At 39.6% G+C, this 18,903-nt stretch overlaps 1 protein-coding gene across 1 annotated transcript in view; it reads right to left on the bottom strand.

Annotated features, from left to right (window-relative positions):
• The window catches only part of FGF18 (fibroblast growth factor 18), a 139,223-nt gene that overhangs the window by 20,136 nt on the left and 100,184 nt on the right, over positions 1–18,903 (bottom strand). Inside the window, exon 4 of the mRNA XM_087715162.1 lies at positions 7,512–7,618. Within this exon, the coding sequence (XP_087571288.1) occupies positions 7,512–7,618 (107 nt within the window). The remainder of the gene's footprint in view (positions 1–7,511; positions 7,619–18,903) is intronic.

Genomic DNA, 18,903 nt, shown 5'->3' with positions numbered 1-18,903 from the left:
AACAGAGAGGGGCCATTTGCCAATTCTAAGGTTTTCAAGAAACCAAGACCCAGGCTTGGGATTTTCAGGACTTAAACACCATGTTCCATGAGCCAAACAATGCATTAAGATTAGGACTATCCAAAACCATCTGCTTGGATTACAGTTTACCACTATTTCCTTTGACAAATATGAAGACAGACGTAAAGCCAGTATAGACTTACTGGAAATGATCTCATTGATTTATGTGCAGTGACTGAGGGGTTATTTACAATGCAAATAATGATTAAGAGTTGTAATCCACTGTACTTTACAAGCTCAAAGAACCCACAACTCTAAAGATTAGTTGTCTTACATTGAGTGCCATTATGATTTTTTTTATTTGCAACACTGTTATATTACTATCACTAGTGTTTTTTAATAAAGTTAATTAAATACCTAGAAATGGAACATTAAAACATGTACATGGCAGATGGATCCATCAGAACCTTTGTAATACATAAGGTAAGTAAATGTAAAAGTTACCCTCGTGCATATGTGCTAGTCGTTCCTGACTCTAGGGGGCGGTGCTCATCTCCGTTTCAAAGCCAGTGCTGTCTGAAGACGTCTCCATAGTCATGTGACTGGCATGACTAAATGCCAAAGGCTCACGGAACACTGTTACCTTCTCACCAAAGGTGGACCCTATTTTTCTACTTGCATTTTTACATGCTTTCAAACTGCTAGGTTGGCAGAAGCTGGGGCAAGTAACAGGACCTCACTCCATTATGCTGTGCTAGGTATTTGAACCGCCCAACTGCTGACCTTTCTGATAGACAAGTTCAATGTCTTTAGCCACTGAGTCACCACATCCCTTTTGTGATACATAGATCTTGCTAAAACCTTTATTCTATACAAAAACAATGATAGCCACTCTTATATTATCAGCTTGCTGTACAGACATTAGATCCTGCAGAGGAAAAACTGATAGAATGAATATGCAAATAGCTATATGATATAATCATCATTGAATCGGATAATACGCCTAATGCTGGATGTACTTCTGACAAGTTAAAAAAATATATAGTTCAGAAGTTAAATTCAGGGAATAATAGAAATGCTAAAAAAGAGAGATATTTGGATGCTTAAAAAACCCAGGTTCAGGCATTTTGCACAACTGTCTCTGAACTCCGAAAGATATACAGGCTCTATTATTATATATCATCATAATTATTGTTGTATATTTTATGTTACATATGTAATGATCAAAAGAGCAAATTTCATCATAACAAAGGACACAAGACCCTGCTTTAGTATCAAAGGAAGGGAATAGCTAGTGAAGACAGGCTCACCTCCACTGAAATTGGAATAAACTACATGAAATATAGACTTGACCTTGACTAGCCTGCTCATGTTTAAAATTATTAGCCTTGTCTACACTCATAGCATTTGCTAAGTTGGCTGATTTGGCTACATTTTTTGTTAATGTGGACCAGCTGTGTATATGCACCGAACGCAAACATACAATAAACAGATTTAGAATCCTGCTCGTCATATCATGGCCAAATTGAGTGACAAACAATAATCAACAAGGGGAAAAAGTGTGCATGAAGGAAAGAGAAAAGAGTGAGAGAGTGAGAACAAATGCCAGAGAGATTGCATTCCAAAATATATTTTTTTTAAAAATTCTACTGGAAACCTTGGCACAGGAAAACTGGAGGAGATGTAATTTAGCTTCGATGAAAAAAAGATGGAGAAACTCTTCCTGTTAGGTCTGGGGGTGAATGCCACTTGCGAAGATACCTCACCTAGCAAATCACAAGGCGGAGAACTCATCCTGTTTCTCAAAAACCTAGCCCTGTGTCAGGTTTCCCTGCTCTTATTTGTAATGCCCTTTGTAGACGATAATAGGAAACCAAGTGTTTAAAACTCAGACCAGGTTTTCAGCTGGGGAAAGAAATCCAAAGATGTTCATTGGGAGAGAGAAGAAAGCCAGATGGCACATGCTAGGAAAGACTTATGCTAAGTAGGTTAATAGGAAAGGAAGGGGAGGGGGGAGGAATGGTGCACAGTTTCATTATTGGCAAATGAACTTAAAGGGATTCTTGCCCCCAGAGTGGACTTAAATATCTGTATCTTGATCTAGGCACAAATATGTATTGTGAGTTTTATTGGCTGTTGAATATATTAAAAATGCAGTTGCTCAAGTTATTGCTAGAAAAAGAGCTGAGGCTAAGGTATTAATGATGAACACGACCTTCAGTACCACTAACATTTTTTCCCCGTTCTGTATCCTCCCTCACCTACCCCAACCCACCTGCCTTAAGATGTTATTGATATTGGCAATGCAGCTGTACTGGAAAGAATCTATAACAGAATGTTTATACAGGTAGTCTTTGACTTACAACCATTCATTTTCATGACCATTCAAAGACATAACACTGAAAAAAAGGACTTAAAACCAGTCTTCACACTTACAACAATGGCAGAATCCCCATAGACATGTGATCAAAATTTGGGCACTTGACAACTGGCCTATATTTCTGGTGAATGCGGTGTTCCAGGGTCATGTGATCACCATTTGTGACATTCCCATCTGGCTTCAGGGCAAGCAAACCGAATGGGGGAAACTATATTCACTTAATAACTGTGTGACTCATTTAACAACTGCATTGATTCATTCAACAAGTGTAGCAAAAAGGTAACATTGAGCACAACCTACTTAGCCTTGCTGAGCAGTGGAAATTCAGGTCCCAATTGTGGTCATAAGTTGAGGACTACCTGCAGAGTTTCCCAATTTGTCATGCCAATCTATTTGTTGGAATTGTTAGGAATTGGGACAAGTAAAGGAAGGATAGGATAAGATGCAAATGTGATGTTTTACAATGAGGTTATAGACACACACATGCAAACAAAGATTGGTGGTCAAACACCATTTTAAAAAAAATCGAAGAAATCTATGAAAAAAACAAAATCTGTTCACTTGATTAAAATAAAGTTTGAATGAAAAATAATTTGTTTCCCTTTCGAAAGCTATCAAAAGTCATGGAGGCATCTGAATCAACATCTTCCAACCAGTAGCATTGATGGGCTGGATTAAAATTCACATCTCCTCTTGTCTTCCTGACTAGTGAGTAAGTTTATATATTAACAGGACTTCATTTATATGGACAATCTAAAGCTTTTTGGATAAATACCATCTGATATAGAAGTGCTGCTCCACACTGTCCAACTATACAGCCAAGATATTCCAATGGAGTTTGGACTGGACAAATGTGCCACCCTCACCATAAACGGCGGGAGGGGGAGATGGTAAAAACTGAAGGAATCAAGATGCCTTATAAAATAACATCAAGAGTCTGAATGAAGACAATCACTACAAATACCTGGGCATCCATCAAGCTGACAACATCAAACACACTGAAGTCGAAAAGAAAGTAAGAAGTGAACACATCATTAAAGTAAAGAAAAATCATAAATTTCAAAGTCAATGGAGAAAAAACAATTAATGCTTGGGCAAATCCAGGCATTAGACACACAGCTGGAACAGTGGACTGGACTCAAGCAAAACTCTGGATACACACACCTACAGTCATGTGAAAAAGTCAACTACATCCTCTTTGAGTGCTCTAGTTTTATGTATCAGGACATAGTAAAAATCATTTGGTTCTTAGCAGTTCTTAAAAGTAGGTAAATACAACCTCAGATTAATAATACATGACATATTACATGACATCATCATTTATTTTACAAATAGAAAGCCAAAATGGAGAAGCCATGTGTGAAAAATAAATATACCCCTACTGCTTCCACAGGTATGAAGAGGCTAAATAGCAGCCAGGTGCTGCTAATGAAGTGGCCTTGATCAATTGACCATCAGCAAGTGTGAGTACTTCTATAAAAGCTGAAGTTTTAGAAGTTTGCTGGTCTCCCACATTGAGGTGTGTGTTAACACAATACCAAAGATTAGCAATGATCTTAGAACAGTGGTGTCAAACCTGTAGGCTGGACATGTCACACGTTGGCCATGGCCACCCCTGGTTTAGCAAAGGGGAAAAGTGATATGTCACATGATGACAATGTGATGTTGTGAGTTTGACACCCTTGTCTTAGAAGAAGCAGTTGATGCTGTTAGTCTTTCACACATGGCTTCTCCATTTTGGCTTTCTTTTTGTAAAATAGTGGCATGATGTAATATGTCATGTGTTGTTCATATGAGGTATTCACCTATTTTTAAGAACTGCCAAGGACCAGATGATTTTTACTATGTCCTGATGCATAAAACCATAGAACTCAAAGAGGGTATATTGTACTTAGTTTTTCACATGACTGTGTCTATGTGCATAGATACATATGCATATATACCTGTGTGTGTGTGTGTGTGTGTGTGTGTGTGTGTGTGTGTATAGAGAGAGACAGAGAGAGAGACAGAGAGAGAGACAGAGAGAGAGACAGAGAGACAGAGAGACAGAGACAGAGACAGGGAGAGGGAGAGACAGAGAGACAGAGAGACAGAGAGACAGAGACAGAGACAGAGACAGGGAGAGGGAGAGGGAGAGAGAGAGAGAGAGAGAGCGAGGGAAGTTTACTATATATAGTAGACCTGGGGACAGAAAAATAGAACAGAAAAAAATAGAGAAAAAATTACAAAATACAAAGATCTGCAAATAAACTAGAACAACTCTGGCAAAAGAAAGCAGAGGTAATATCAATATTAACAGGCACCTTGAACGCAATCCCAGAACATCTGGAACACCACTTGAACACCATCAGCATTGACAAAATCAGCACCAGTGCTTTGTAAAAGGCAGTTTCACTTGGAACAGCTTGCATCCCATGATAATACCTTTAATACCATCAAAGAACAACATATGCCTATGGTATCCACCTACTCAGTAGGTGGATACCAATGCCAAATCCAGTCTAAACATCTGGCTGACTGTGCCAACCATAATATATTCAATATATTTGCTGCCTGGCTCCCAATGACTTTAGGCAATTATTGCAGCCCAGCTGTTTGCCTAGGATGGATATTTCTTTTCTGGTTTTACATATGAAAATAAAAGAATAAGAAATGGTAAGGTAATAGCACCAGTTGGGACAGAGGAGCTCTGGTACAGCCCAGTGATTTATAAAACTGCAACTTTAGAAGTTCCTGATCCAAGTTTCACCTCTCGTGTACTCTTGTTACATGTCATTAGTCAAGTCCTTCTTAGTGGCATTCTTCCCCAATTCCATCTGAAATACTGGAATAAGTAGCAATATAGATCCATTTTTAAGGACTGTTGGAAGAATTATAATGCATGAGGTGTTTTGTAAATCAAACAAAGTATGAATCTTTATTAATCATAATCTAATAATAGTTTGGATAACAGGATAGAAATGGTGTTTCAAATAATTCCTATTATTTTTATTAATTTATATTTTTCCATTTGTGCAAGAAAATCGGGCAGTATACGGATTTATTTCTTTTCCTCTCTATCCCTACAGCATCCTCGCGAAGTAGATCAGGTTGTGACCCAGTAAATATTGGAAGATTTCCACTTGGCTGAATGTCGATTTGAAGCTGGATCTCTAATCCTATAGTAATCACTATACTGTACTATATCTGTTGCTAATGCTGGTCTCCTGATCTAGTAATACCTCTTTTATCAGATTAAAGAATTTGCTGTTGTGAATAAAAGTGTTCCTTGCCAGTTTTTAGTAAAAAAATATATGCTCAATTTATGACCACAATTGACCCCCAAATTTATGTTGTGAGATATTTGTTAAGTAGGTTTTTCCCAATTTTATGATGTTTCTTGCCACAGCTATTAAGGTATTCACTGCAGTTGTTCAGTTAGTAACTTGGTTGTTAAGTGAATCTGGCTTCCCCATTGACTTTGCTTGTCAGAAGGTCACAAAAGGTGATCACATGACCCTAGGACACTACACCTGTCATAAATATGAACCAGTTGCCAAGCACCTGAATTTTGATCATGCGACCATGGGGATGCTGCAATGGTTGTGGGGTGTGAAAAAAATGGTCACGTCACTTTTTCTAGAGCCGTTGTAACATCGAGCAGTCACTTAATGAACTGTTGTAAGTCAAGACACAAAGAAGTTTGCTTAAAACTCAATAATGTATCTTTCTGCACCTGGTTTTTATCTGAAAATGTGGCTTCCAGACATATAACTCTATTTTCTCTAAACTAAATTCACACTGTCTCCCACCACCCTCACCCCCCAGAAAAAAAATCTGATGCCAGTGTAAGAATTAATTTTGGAAGGGAGGCAGGGAAGATCCTTTTGAAAATATCTAGAGTCTGGATTTGCCTGTTGCCTGCCTTGTCATACTCCAATCGTGCCAAAAATGTGACCCAAACAAACCAACAGAGCGAACATGGGTGGGAACTCCGGTTCCACCACAAAACCACGCTCGACTAAACCGCGTCCGACTAAACCGCGTCGCTGACGTCATCAAAAAGGCAACAACAGCGCGGAGACAGAAGCACGCTGTAAACCCTAAACCTAAAATTAACCCCTAAACCTAAACCTAACCCCCCTAAACCTAATCCTAACCCTAACCCTAACCCTAACCCTAAACCTAACCCAAACCCTAAACCTAACCCTAAACCTAACCCTTAACCTAACCCTAAACCTAATCCTAACCCTTAACCTAACCCTAAACCTAACCCTAACCCTTAACCTAACCCTAAACCTAACCCTAAACCTAACCCTAAACCTAACCCTAAACCTAACCCTTACCTTAAGTTGAATCGGCTTGCTTTCAAAGTGCTATTTAAAGCGCCCTTCTTTCTCCGTGCTGGCTGTTGTCGCCCTGTTGATGACGTCAGCGACGCGGTTTAATCGGGCGCGGTTTAGTCGAGCGCGGTTTTGACGGGTCACGGGGAACTCCCACCCCTCAAAAGTAATTGATTCATTTTAATCTAAAGCTAGCAGCTAAGAGGCATAGGCAAATGTCACATACTTCATTGCATGCTTCTACTGTTTGTTTATGAAGATCAAAGGTAATGAAATATTCTGGTAATCTAAGAAGCACAAATCTATCCCCAATAAGATCTAAAGACTATAATACCATTTCATTTTAAACTGTTCTTATTTTAAGAGTGATGCCCCATTGTCTAACAACTTAACATGTTTCTGCAGTTTTCTGTTTCTGTTTCTGTTTCTGCCTGTTTAAACCACCAAGGTAAGAGAGATTTCTATCACGTAATGCAAACTCCCAATTGTTTTGGAGAAAGAACAAGAGAAGCACATCTTTTAACAATTTATGCATCTGTAAAATGGAAACCTGCATGTACGCAGAGAAATCAGTAATAAAACCCCAGTGGTTAGCCACAGTACTTAATTTTATGAGTTAGGATTTTCTTCTTCTTCTTTTTTTTCTGTTTTTAAGTAAAAGCATGAATGCTTGAAGAATTCCACATTCCTCAAATCCTGCTTTTCATTTGGGGCTGACAGGCAAAGTTCAGAACACATCATTATGGGAGTTCACAGTCACTGCTAAAGGTAACACTCATATTACAAATGAATTAATAGAAAACACTTACCTTCCCTACTAGCTTGCCTTTCCTGTTCATGCAAAGGTAAAAGTCTGTCTCTCTCCCTTTGATCCGGACTTGACTGCCAAATGTGTCTGTTTCCACTAGAAGCTGGGCTTGTAAAGGAAGAGGAAGAAGAAGGAAAAAAGAAAAAAGGGGGAGAAATTACAAGCATTTACCAGACTGGTCATAGAGTGAATGAAGAAGATGACTTCTTATATGGTCTCCAATTCAGAGACAGAGTATCATTGCTATATGACTGGAGGCATGCAGTTCAAAACGAGCACAACAGCTTTCATAAGTGATCCATTATACAGTATATCATAAGGAAAACTCACACTGGGATACATAATTGGGGTGTGGGGGGGGTTGAGTATTTTTGGACAAAAAGACAGGCTGACAACTCTGATCAAAAGAACACCATAGAAATGAGAACAGCATCAGTTTCACACAAAACAAAAACAAAAAACTCACTTCCTTTCAAATTTCAGGGGGCAACTGGATGTTACTGATTCCAGATTGTACTTTATGTCACAATCACAATCCCCCTTCCCTCCCCAATTCAATCCAATCCAGGTAAATCAAGAAAAAAAGGGGGGAAAGGTGCAGGAAGATGAGTTGCTACAACTACATTTCTACTGCTACTTTGCGTGGGAGCAAATAAAGCATTAGATTAGTAAGAAAGATGGTCCTGCCACCATAGCATTGTGAGATGGGACAATAACTGCTGGCAAGAACTGGCATCTCAAATAATGGTGCAGCAAATCTTTTGAAAGGAAGTCAGGGCTTCCAATAACTCTCCCCCTTCTCACCATCTAGAAGGGTACCAACTAAAGCCAAGCTGAGATTCCTCAAAAGATATTGTCCAAGAAAGTTTTTGGGATGATTTTCTTACCGCACTAGAACAAAAGATGTCTGCTTGGCTGAATGTTCTCTGAAAATTCTCCATATTAGGTTTTTCCCCTTGCCACACATTATCCTAATAATAGTGTTGGCGAACCTTTTTGGCACCAAGTGCCGAAACGGGATCGTGTGCGGGGGGGGGGGGAAGCACCAGAAACTGGAAGAACAGCTCCCTGCTGTGCACGTGTGGGAGCTCCAGAAACAGGAAAAGCAATTCCCTGGCAGGCTTGTGGGCACCAGGAAGCTGGCCTTTCATTTTCGGCATGCGCATGCGTGCCAGTCGCCTGGTCTTCTGGTTTCTGTCATGCATGGATGCATGAAGACCATGTAGATGGCATGCATGTGCATGCCTGAACCCAGAAGAGCAATGGGCAATGACTGGTGTGCCCGGAGAGATGGTTCTGTGTGACACTTCCGGCACATGTGACATAGGTTTGCCATCATGGTCCTAATACATCAAAGATGGAAGATACATTCCTTGAGTGTCCTTACCCATTTTATTATTTCTTTCAAAGCAAATGAGTCCATGTTTTATCCTGCACTGAAATGCATGCATTAAAACAACAGCGGGCAGGTCATCATTGTGGCCTCAAAAGTAAAAAGAATATGATGCCAATCGCAGCTCACAATAGTAGAGATCATGCCCAAACAGAGTGTGGCACGTGACACCTGCAGCAAAATAATGTATTGTGAGATGTTCCAGCCACCCAAACTTGCCTTCTTTCCATTTATTCCATACATTTCTCTTCTTTGCACCTCTTCCCACCAAAAACGAGGCAGCAAGTTTCAGGCCTTTTTAGTTGGGTAAAGAGTTTCCTATACTTTTCCTTAAGAGTTCCCCCACACACACACTTTTTACATACCCTGACTTCTCTCTGAGCTTTTTTATAACTCCATCTTGTTTATGCATAACACAATTTTAGCAATGGGAAGATCCATCTTTGGAAAAAGAATCTGCCAACCGCATGAAAATCTTTCTGGAGGTTTTAAAATAATCTTCCTATCATTTCAAAAGAGCATTTGTGGTGGTGGAAACAAATAAGGGCAAGTAATAAAAACTGATAGGTATGTTCTTAATTTAAGTCCGTTGATTCCAAGAAGCCTTGTGCTGCATATTTAGAATAAATAAGTTAACCTCATCTGACCAGACCAAACTCAAACCCTAAATTAAAGCTGATCAAAGACGAAACACAGGGCAACTTATTCACATCATGGTTCTAAGCTGAAAGCAGGCCACCTTGACTGCAGAGAAGTGCAGTGAGCCAAGTTCCTGGAACCAGGCTCAGCAGTTTCACAGAGAGCTATGAACAGATGCTTTGGAAAAGAGACAGCAGGTGTTCCTTGGTTTAAAAAAAAATGCCTGCGAGGAAGATGTTAGCAGAGATGGTAAGAAAGACCCATAAGGAACAGGGAAACAGCTTTGCCAAAGAGTTGTGAGAAAGATACCTTTCTGGGATCCAAGAGAGCTGCTGCCAGTCAAAACAGATAACACTGGGCAGGGAAAGCCAATGGATTAACCCAGTGTGAGGAAAAATTGCCTGTGGGCCAACATAACTGCACGTTAACTTTGCTGCTTCTGTCTTCCAGTGTTGCTGCAGTTATAGGTCAAATGCTCAGGGAATTCAATCCTTCACCTCTTTTTTTTTTAGCTATGTATATAAGGTTGACTGTCAGATAAAAACAATTTCTGGCAAACTCTGTCCTGTAGATTCAATAACAAATCCTAATGACAAAAAGATTGTCTACCTCCCATCCTCCATTCTCTGCAGCCAAATTGTCAATTTCAATCATGTTAAAGCAAATGGCTCGGCCTCTTTTAAAATGCATGTGTACCTCTCCACTCCAAAATACTCCAAGGAAAGCTGGGCAGTTTCAAAACTACAAGATACATCACCTCACTCTTAAACTAAAACAAGTATGAGTAATACCCAGGCTGATTTTAATTTGAAAAGTATCACCTTAAAAAGATGTCAGTTCCCTGCTGTGAAAATTAAAACCATCTGGATGGCGTGATTTCCAATAATTAATGTAGCTCTCCTTTGACACGGTGACTAATTAAAATATGATACCCCCTGGTTTTTTTTTTCCAAGTACCACATTTGAATTACAATTACAATAAAGCGCCAATAAAATAATGAGAATAACTTTGGAAGAAATGAAAAATATACTTTTCTGCTTTTTTGACTTGGCAAGGAATAGTATAGGCAAAGCTTTATGCTAGCAAGAATTAAGCAAAGGCAAAAGTGAAGCAGGTATCCTTTCTGGAAAAGCACAAGGAACAACTTCCAAATGTATCGAAACAAGAAGCAGTTGCCATCAAGAAACACGTTTGAAATGCACACAATTCAGAAACAGCAAACTGGAACAGACAAGAACAGACCTACTAGGAAAAAACTACACCTCATTCTCAGAGATCTCCAGGAGTTGTCACTGTATTGTCATTTTTAATGAGACACAGGGGGACAGAATGAAATACTCATTTTAAACTTAACACCAGTTCATGATGAAAAATGAAATTCTTTTTTTTATTTTTTATAAACTCACTACATTTTAGAACAGGGCCACTGGCATCCTACTCAAATCCCCAATGGGACTTCTTGCCTTGAAAAAAATGTTACCCTCCTCTAATGCAAAGATCATAAGGTGAATCTGAAATGAGGCAAATGGAATTAGCCCATTTTAGAGGCTGTGAATCCAGGTCTGAGATAGATACATTAACCAATTAGGCAAGGGGGTATACTAAAGAAGGGAAGGCAGTCCAAATTTCATTTATTGCTGTTGTTTATATGCTAATCATGAATTTTTTTGTCCTTTTGGAGTGCCAGCAAAATTTGCAGCTACATTTCTGAAATTTGTATAAATTAACATTAAACAAAGGAGTAAGCTTATACATACTAGTGCCCTCCTACAGTTTTTTCAACTTTTTAAAAAAGTCTGTATGATAGAATACTCGTAGTCCTCAGCCTAGGACCACAACCGAGCCCAAAATTTCTGTTGCTAAGTGAAATATTTGTTGAGTGAGTTTTGCCCCATTTTACAACCTTTCTTGCCACAGTTGTTAAGTGAATCTCTGCAGTTGTTAAATTAGTAACACAGTTGTCAAGAGAATTTGGCTTCCCCACTGACTTTGCTTGTCAGAAGGTTGCAAAGGGTGATCACATGACCCCAGGACGCTGCAACCATCATAAATATGAGTCAATGGCCAAGCATCTGAATTTTGAACACATGACCATGGGGATGCTGTTACAGTCATAAGTGCAAAAAATGGTTATAAGTCACTTTTTTCAGTGCTGTTGGTAACTTTGAACAATCACAAAATGAACTGTTGTAAGTCAAGGACTACCTGTAATATTTTTTAAGCAGCATCATATTTTCCATGAATTACCAAGAGAGACACATTTGTGACATGGATATATAAATTTGCTTGATTGAAAGAAACAGTGAAATAGATAAATACCGCTACAAAGGTGAGAATTACATATTACACTACAGCAACAAATATTACTGAAAATCTATAGACCTGACTTCTTCGCAGAATGGGAGGGGTTATTTGCATGAGAGAGGGGGTGGAAAGGAAAGAGTACTTAACCACTGCGGCACAACTTCCAATCCTAGCTAAACTTAATCCCCAGGATACCTGGACCCACATTTGCAAAATAAACATAGGCTGGAACTCAAAAGAGTAAAAGCCTCAAGAGGAAGGAATTTCAGAAGAAAAAAATAGCAAGCAAGGGAAACATTATACACATATATTCTTCCCCCAAATCAATCTCTTCTGAATCAAATTTAACGTATGAGATTTGTCTCTTGAGGAAAAAACCAACTGCAATGCACTCCTTCCATTAGCTAATTCAAGAGTAGTGCCAACAGACTTGTAAGCAAATTCAATCACTGAGAAACAAACAAATGTATAATTCTTTTTATCTACACAGCATAAGCAACCGCAATTTCAGATGCAGGTCCAGATAAACAGTCCCTACATTTTATGATTGTGAAAATGTTCAAAAAGAGTTTATTGTAAACAAATAATATATCACCATGTAATGTACCATATGTACAAATAGTTGTGGCTGGATGGATTTAAGAGGTCTTTAGAAAGACAGAGATGAGAAGTCTAAAAAACAGAAGTATATGGATATGGTTGAAGCAAGGATGATTTGCAAGGATAGAAAGATATGGAGAGGAATAGAGGGTGGTATTAATGTAAACAAGATTTAGTCGAATTTCCTTCCCTTGTCTCCTGCATGTACTCTTTTTCGTTCTTATTGTTTCTTAGACTTTTCAAAGTTTCTATCTAAAAATTTGAGTGCAACAATTTGAGAATCCGTGGCAAAATGAATAGTTTCCTAAGGTATGCTGGATCTTGTTGGAAATTTCCACAAGGATCTATTAATTTGCTTCTCCAATCCCACCCTTTTGCAACCCCTCAAACTATATCTTGTATGCCGCCCAGAGTCCTTCAGGAGTGGGTGGCATACAAAACTAATAAACAACAACAACAACAATATCTGGAGCAGAGGTGGTATTCTGCCAGTTCACCCCAGTTTGGGCGAACCGATAGTGACGGTGGCGGGAGGCTCCACCCACCTGTCCAGACGTCATCACGGACACTGTGCGCATGTGCAGAAGCGCTGCACGTGAGCGAAGGTAAGCGGATTTCATGCCTGATCTGGAGGGATCTGTTCTGAGGAGCATGGGGGCATGCGAAGGAATGCAAAGGCAACATAGCCTATATTATGAATGAAAATTCTGTCCTCTTCATTTGGGATACAAACCAACTCTACCTGCAAAGAGAAATTGTCACTCAGTACCATTCAGAGGATCAGTGAAAAGGTTGACCCTAACTTGTGGAACTTAAATGTTTCCTTTTCTTGTTTTCTTTTAATTCAAATGCCTGTCCTATAAATAAAACTGTCTGCGTTATATTTACAAGTAGGTGAAAGGACAAATTATCTTGCTTTGATCACCTAATACTTTTGGATTAGTCTTGATGGCATTCATTAATAGTTTATTTCACTGCAAGGCAGTGGTGGGTTCCAACTGCTGCTACTGTCTGTTCGTTCAGAGACATGCCGCGCACGTGCGTGCGCTTGATGCGCGCTACATGTGTGTGCAAGTTTGCTGCTGCTATGCATGCGTGCGAGCTTGATGTGCACTACACGTACATGTGCAGCACTAAAAAAATGCTTCTGCACATGCAGAAACAAGATGGCGGTGCCTACGGTGGAGCAGAGAGAACCAGTTCGGGAGCATGGCAGGCCGGATTACTACCTACTCAGCCGAATTGGTCCGAACTGGTAGGATCCCATCTCTGCTACAAGGTTAAAAAACCTCCCTCAATTAAATGGACATCTAGGCTTTTGGGGAACAATAGAGACGTGGTTCTACCACTGTCCTCTTCCAGGATTATTTATTTATCTGCCTGCCTGCCTGCCTGCCTGCCTGTCTGTCTGTCTGTCCAATAGTCCTCAAATTTCCTGGTAAGCTCTCATCCTACTAAGGAAAGATTCCACCTTATTCCCCCTTGGAAATCACTGAATCCTAATAGAATTTTCTTGCTCAAAAATAATGTAAAAAACTCAACTAATTCAGATATTTTTGGTGCATTAGGAACCAAGCTCTATATTTCTATAAAGGGATCCTTTCTCTGTACAATGTATGAAAATGTGTGAAGCAACTCTTAAAATACCCAAAATAGTATTTTCAACCACAGCTCACATTTAGAACCCTAATTTGAATGTTGCCACACATGATAGAAGGAGCCTGTAAATAATAAATATTATGAATAGTATGATTATATAAATCATATTCATCATTTTCCTTTCCCCTTATTCTAATCTAGTGCCAGAGGTGGTATTCAGCAGGTTCTGACCAGTTCTGGAGAACCCGTAGCGGAAATTCTGAGTCATTCAGAGAATCAGTAAATACCACCTCTGACTGGCTCCGCCCCCATCTATTCTCTGCCTCCCAACTCCCAGCTGATCAGGAGGAAATGGAGATTTTACAATATCCTTCCCCTGCCACGTCCACCAAGCCACGCCCACAGAACTGGTAGTAAAAAAAATTGAATCCCACCACTGTCTAGTGCATAGGAGATGTTGAAGCAACAACTACTAAGGATGGGGGGGAGCAAGTATCTTTTCCACAACTTCTCATCTTGAGTTACAAAGCTGTGGATAATGCAACAAAAAGAAAAGAATACAAATGATCCCTAAGAAAAATCTTGGCTATAGGTTTAATATTTCCAATCTTTTCCAATCCTGTTCCCATGTTTAATCATAAATAAATACTCTGCTCATATTTTTTTCACAGCATGCTTAATAGTCTCTTTCAGAGGAGGGGGCTTGCCCCCAAGTCATTGGCCCTACACCCTACACTGAGATTTGCTCAAAATAAGGGGAATTGGTATTTTCAAAGAAGTGAGGTGGATAGGTTAAATTGGTAAATCAAGCCTGACAAAGTGGCACTTATCTAAAAAAATATCCTCATTTTCACTACTGCGGTTTCTGTTTCTCTCTCTGCTTTAAGAATTTAAGAATTGAAATAATCTAGCAGCCCACCATGGAGAAGAGTAAGAACAGAAATAGAGAGGGCCACAATCAAACAATGATTTCCTTGATCATGGCCAAGAAAATTGGTCCTTTTCAGATGAAATATACTGTAGCAGTTGTGTAAATTATTCATACGCAGTTGTGCAACTTCCCCCCCATATCACATTATTTCCTACACCATTGGATGATGTATGAAGCACTGGTTGGAGAGAGATCATCATGGAAAATATCTATGTTTCCATTAGCAGTAGCATTTAAGCTTCTATAGTGCCCTATAGCACTTTGCAGCACTCTCAAGATGGTTTAAAATGTAGGGTTTATTTACATATTGCCCCCAACAATCTGGGTCCTCATTTAACCAACCACGGAAGTATAGAAGGCTGAGTCAACCTCGAGCCACAGCATGATCAAACTCCAGGCTAGGGGCAGAGTTAGTCTGCAATACTGTACTTTAACCAGTGTTCCACCAGGGCTCTCCCTAAGAATCCATACCAATTAATGGCACTTAATTCTGCTCCCCAACAGTGACTGCATTCTGTCTTTCCTCCAGGAGTTCAAGATAAGGTACATGATACTCGCTTCTCCATTATCTCCCACAGCAATGACCCTGTGGGTTAGGATGAGCCAACACACACACACACACACACACACACACACACACACAGATCCTCCCTCCCTTAACAAAAATCATCATTCAGAATCAGTTAGGAAGCAGTTTCCCCCCACCTAATAACATCTGTATGCAACCACTCTGCAAGTACTTTTCCCAAGTATGTTTAATGACTAGAATCAGAGAACCACATGGGTAGATTTTAAATGGCTTTTATGGACAAAATGCTGATTAAAAATAATACAATTGCTTTATTGGTTCAAAAATTATTCCAGACCTATAAATGGGATCACAAAAATTGGAATTGCAACAAAATTCATTATGCACAATTGTCATATACATACATACATACATACATACATACATACATACATACATACATACATACATTCGTCTTATATAATGATTAATCAAAGACCTCTATAAAAGTACCTATACAGAAAATCCAGCACTATTTTCATATTGGTTTTCTCTCGAATGTGACCACTTCTTGTTGATTTAAAAAAAAACAAGGCGTCCAACCTCCATTGTTTTATAAATGGCTAAATAGTGTGCATTGATTACTCAATTGATTTTTATGAGTTTCCATTTTGTGAGAAAGTTCCATTTACTAAAATAACTTTCAGCTTGCACTTGAAACTAAATCTAATTTCTCCTTGAATGAAATATGGAGAAAACAAAACAACTGGCAATGAACAAGGGACAGAATGAAGTTGCATGGTTTTATGTTATAACCAATTTTATATACTCATTCCTAAAGAAGACCCACTTTCCCCTCCACCCCCACAAACAAACAATTTCCTGTTGGCTTATACAAATGCAGGTGATAACTACATCAATCTATTTCAAAACTTGATGGCAAAATTGTTGTAAGCAGATCTGAATAAATCAAAGCCTACATTAACAGAGGCTCTGCCTATTTTGTGTCTGTTTCTATGATTATCATTTCTTCTGGAGTTTGTTCATGCACAGCACAGACTTTAACCATGTTCCATTAGGCTGGCATTGGAACATCTGATACACCTTGACTGGCTACAGAGGCAGACTCTTTAGGAAGCAATCTGAGCCACATTAAGGACACTTGGCCGGCCAGTCAATCTGAGCTTCAAAGTGATTGGGCAGGAAGTCATGTATGTTTAGAGTCCCACAGAACCTCTGCTTATCACCTATCCTTTTTATTTCTGCAGCCAAAATAAAAGCTAGAAACGAAGCTTGATATGGACAAGATGGACAGCACATAAATCAGATAGATAGATAGATAGATAGATAGATAGATAGATAGATGGATGGATGGATGGATGGATGGATGGATGGATGGATGGATGGATGGATGGATGGATGGAAAGAAGGAAAGAAAGAAAGGAAGGAAGAAAGAAAGAGAGAGAGAGAGAGAAAGAAAGAAAGAAAGAAAGAAAGAAAGAAAGAAAGAAAGAAAGAAAGAAAGAAAGAAAGAAAGAAAGAGGCAGGCAGGAGGAAATAAAATTGTAGGAGAAAATAAAGTTATGTGATCATCTTCAAAGTGGTCCTAGTTCTGGCTAGAGGTTCAGTTGATTTTTTTTTTTTTTAGTTATTAAATTGGTATGTCGCCCATCTCCCATTTAATTAGAACTGTATCATCAATCCATCTTGGGCAGCTCAGAAATCAATTCCTGTTGCACAGGAGGAGAAATAACAGCACACTGTCTTCTCTTCCCACATCAATCTCTTTCTAGGCCACTGGCAACCTGTCCAAAGAGCCAGTGTCTTCAAGCTCCTGGGCTGCTGTGATCATAAATGTTCCAAGCACAAGTTAATCGGGAGGAATGTGGTGAACATTTATAAGTGCCACGTGAATTCAGATTACAAGCCATGCCTAATGTAGGAGTGTATTTTCTCGATATGGTGAGCAGGTTTTACTACTCTGTGCCCGCTAATAAAAGTTGGGGGGGAAATGATTCATTTTACAAATGGGAATACTTAATGTTTGTATATTTACTCAAAGGAGCTCACTGTAACTTTTCTCTCCCAGCAAAGTGAGAAATATCCTGAAAATAAGTTTGTACTCTGCTACTCTGCCCAGCAGGAAAGATTCTTGTGGATCTAGAAATCAGGGAATAAGGACAGAAGGGAAACAGTAATCACAAAGAATGAACAAGAGGTGCATTTCATGCATTCCTAAAGCAAACAAACAAAACATTCTCCGGCAAATTGAGGTAAAATTTTGAGGTTTGAATTGAGAGAGGTTTTCTCTAAATGAGCACAGAAGAAAAAGAGGCTTTGCTGCAGCCCGTGCTATAGGTGTCTGTAGGGCTCCCATTCTTTCATAGGATATACAGGTAGTCAGGGACGTGCAGGCAGGGGAGGAAGGGGAGGCAGAGCCTCACCACTGTCATCATGAAAAGAAAAAAAATGTAAAAGGAAAAAGGCAAGAGCTGAGGTCAGGCTGAGCTAGTTGCTGCCAGAATCACCATGGATGACTCTGCTTAGTGCTTAACTGTTTAAAAAAGTCTCTAAAAAAGTGCCCTCTAGATGAGGCGGCAGGAGAACGAGGTGCCTCATCTAGTCTGACTTTATGATCACTTGAGCAGAGCTAAGCAAGGATTAAAAGCTGAAAATTACTTGACGTAGATGAGGCATGTTGTTCTTCTGCCTCCTGTAGAGGGCGTTTTTTTAGAGGCTTTTTAGAGGCTCTGGCAGCAACTAGCTCAGCCTGACCTCAGCTCATGCCTTTTTCCTTTTACTTTTTTTTTCTTTTCATGATGGCAGGCAAGAGCAGAGTTAAAATCCTCTCTAAAACAGCTGGAAAAGGTACGTGTGTGGGTCGGAGGGAGGGGGAGGAATACAAAAAGTTTGATTGCATGCAGAGCCACGTTGCCTTTTCAAACACACACACACACACACACACAGCTGGATAAAAGTATATAAGCCCAGCTTCACTGATTACAAGTTTGAAAAGGCAATGTGGCTCCACCTGCAATCAAAGGCTCGGATCGGAAGGCAGCAGGGGAATCGGGGGTGGGGGTATGGCAGAGGAGCTGCTTTCAAGCCATTGGAAAATATATCCAATCCACCTTCTGTGTTTGTGTTTGTTTGAGAGTGAGTGAGTGAGAGAGGGATCCAACTTCTCTGTGTGCGTGTTTTTGTTTGAAAGAGTGGGGAGGGAGGGAGAGAGGGAGGTAGGAGGGGGAGGGAGAAGAAAAGAATGAAGGAAAACTTTTTCGCAAAGGAGAAAAACAAATGCTGTCGCTTTAAATCAGAACTGAGCATGCCTGGCTGTGGAATTCTGGGAGTTCAAGTCCACAAGTCTAAAAAAATTTGAAACCTCTGTGTCAGTGCCTCACCAGCCATAAACCTCACC

Source organism: Thamnophis sirtalis, unplaced genomic scaffold, assembly GCF_051295495.1.
Source record: "Thamnophis sirtalis isolate CommonGarterSnake01/CBP01778 unplaced genomic scaffold, rThaSir2_p1.2 scaffold_5, whole genome shotgun sequence".
Taxonomy (NCBI): domain Eukaryota; kingdom Metazoa; phylum Chordata; class Lepidosauria; order Squamata; family Natricidae; genus Thamnophis; species Thamnophis sirtalis.
The sequence above is the reverse complement of the archived record's forward strand: the minus strand, read 5'-3'. Positions and strand labels throughout refer to the sequence as shown.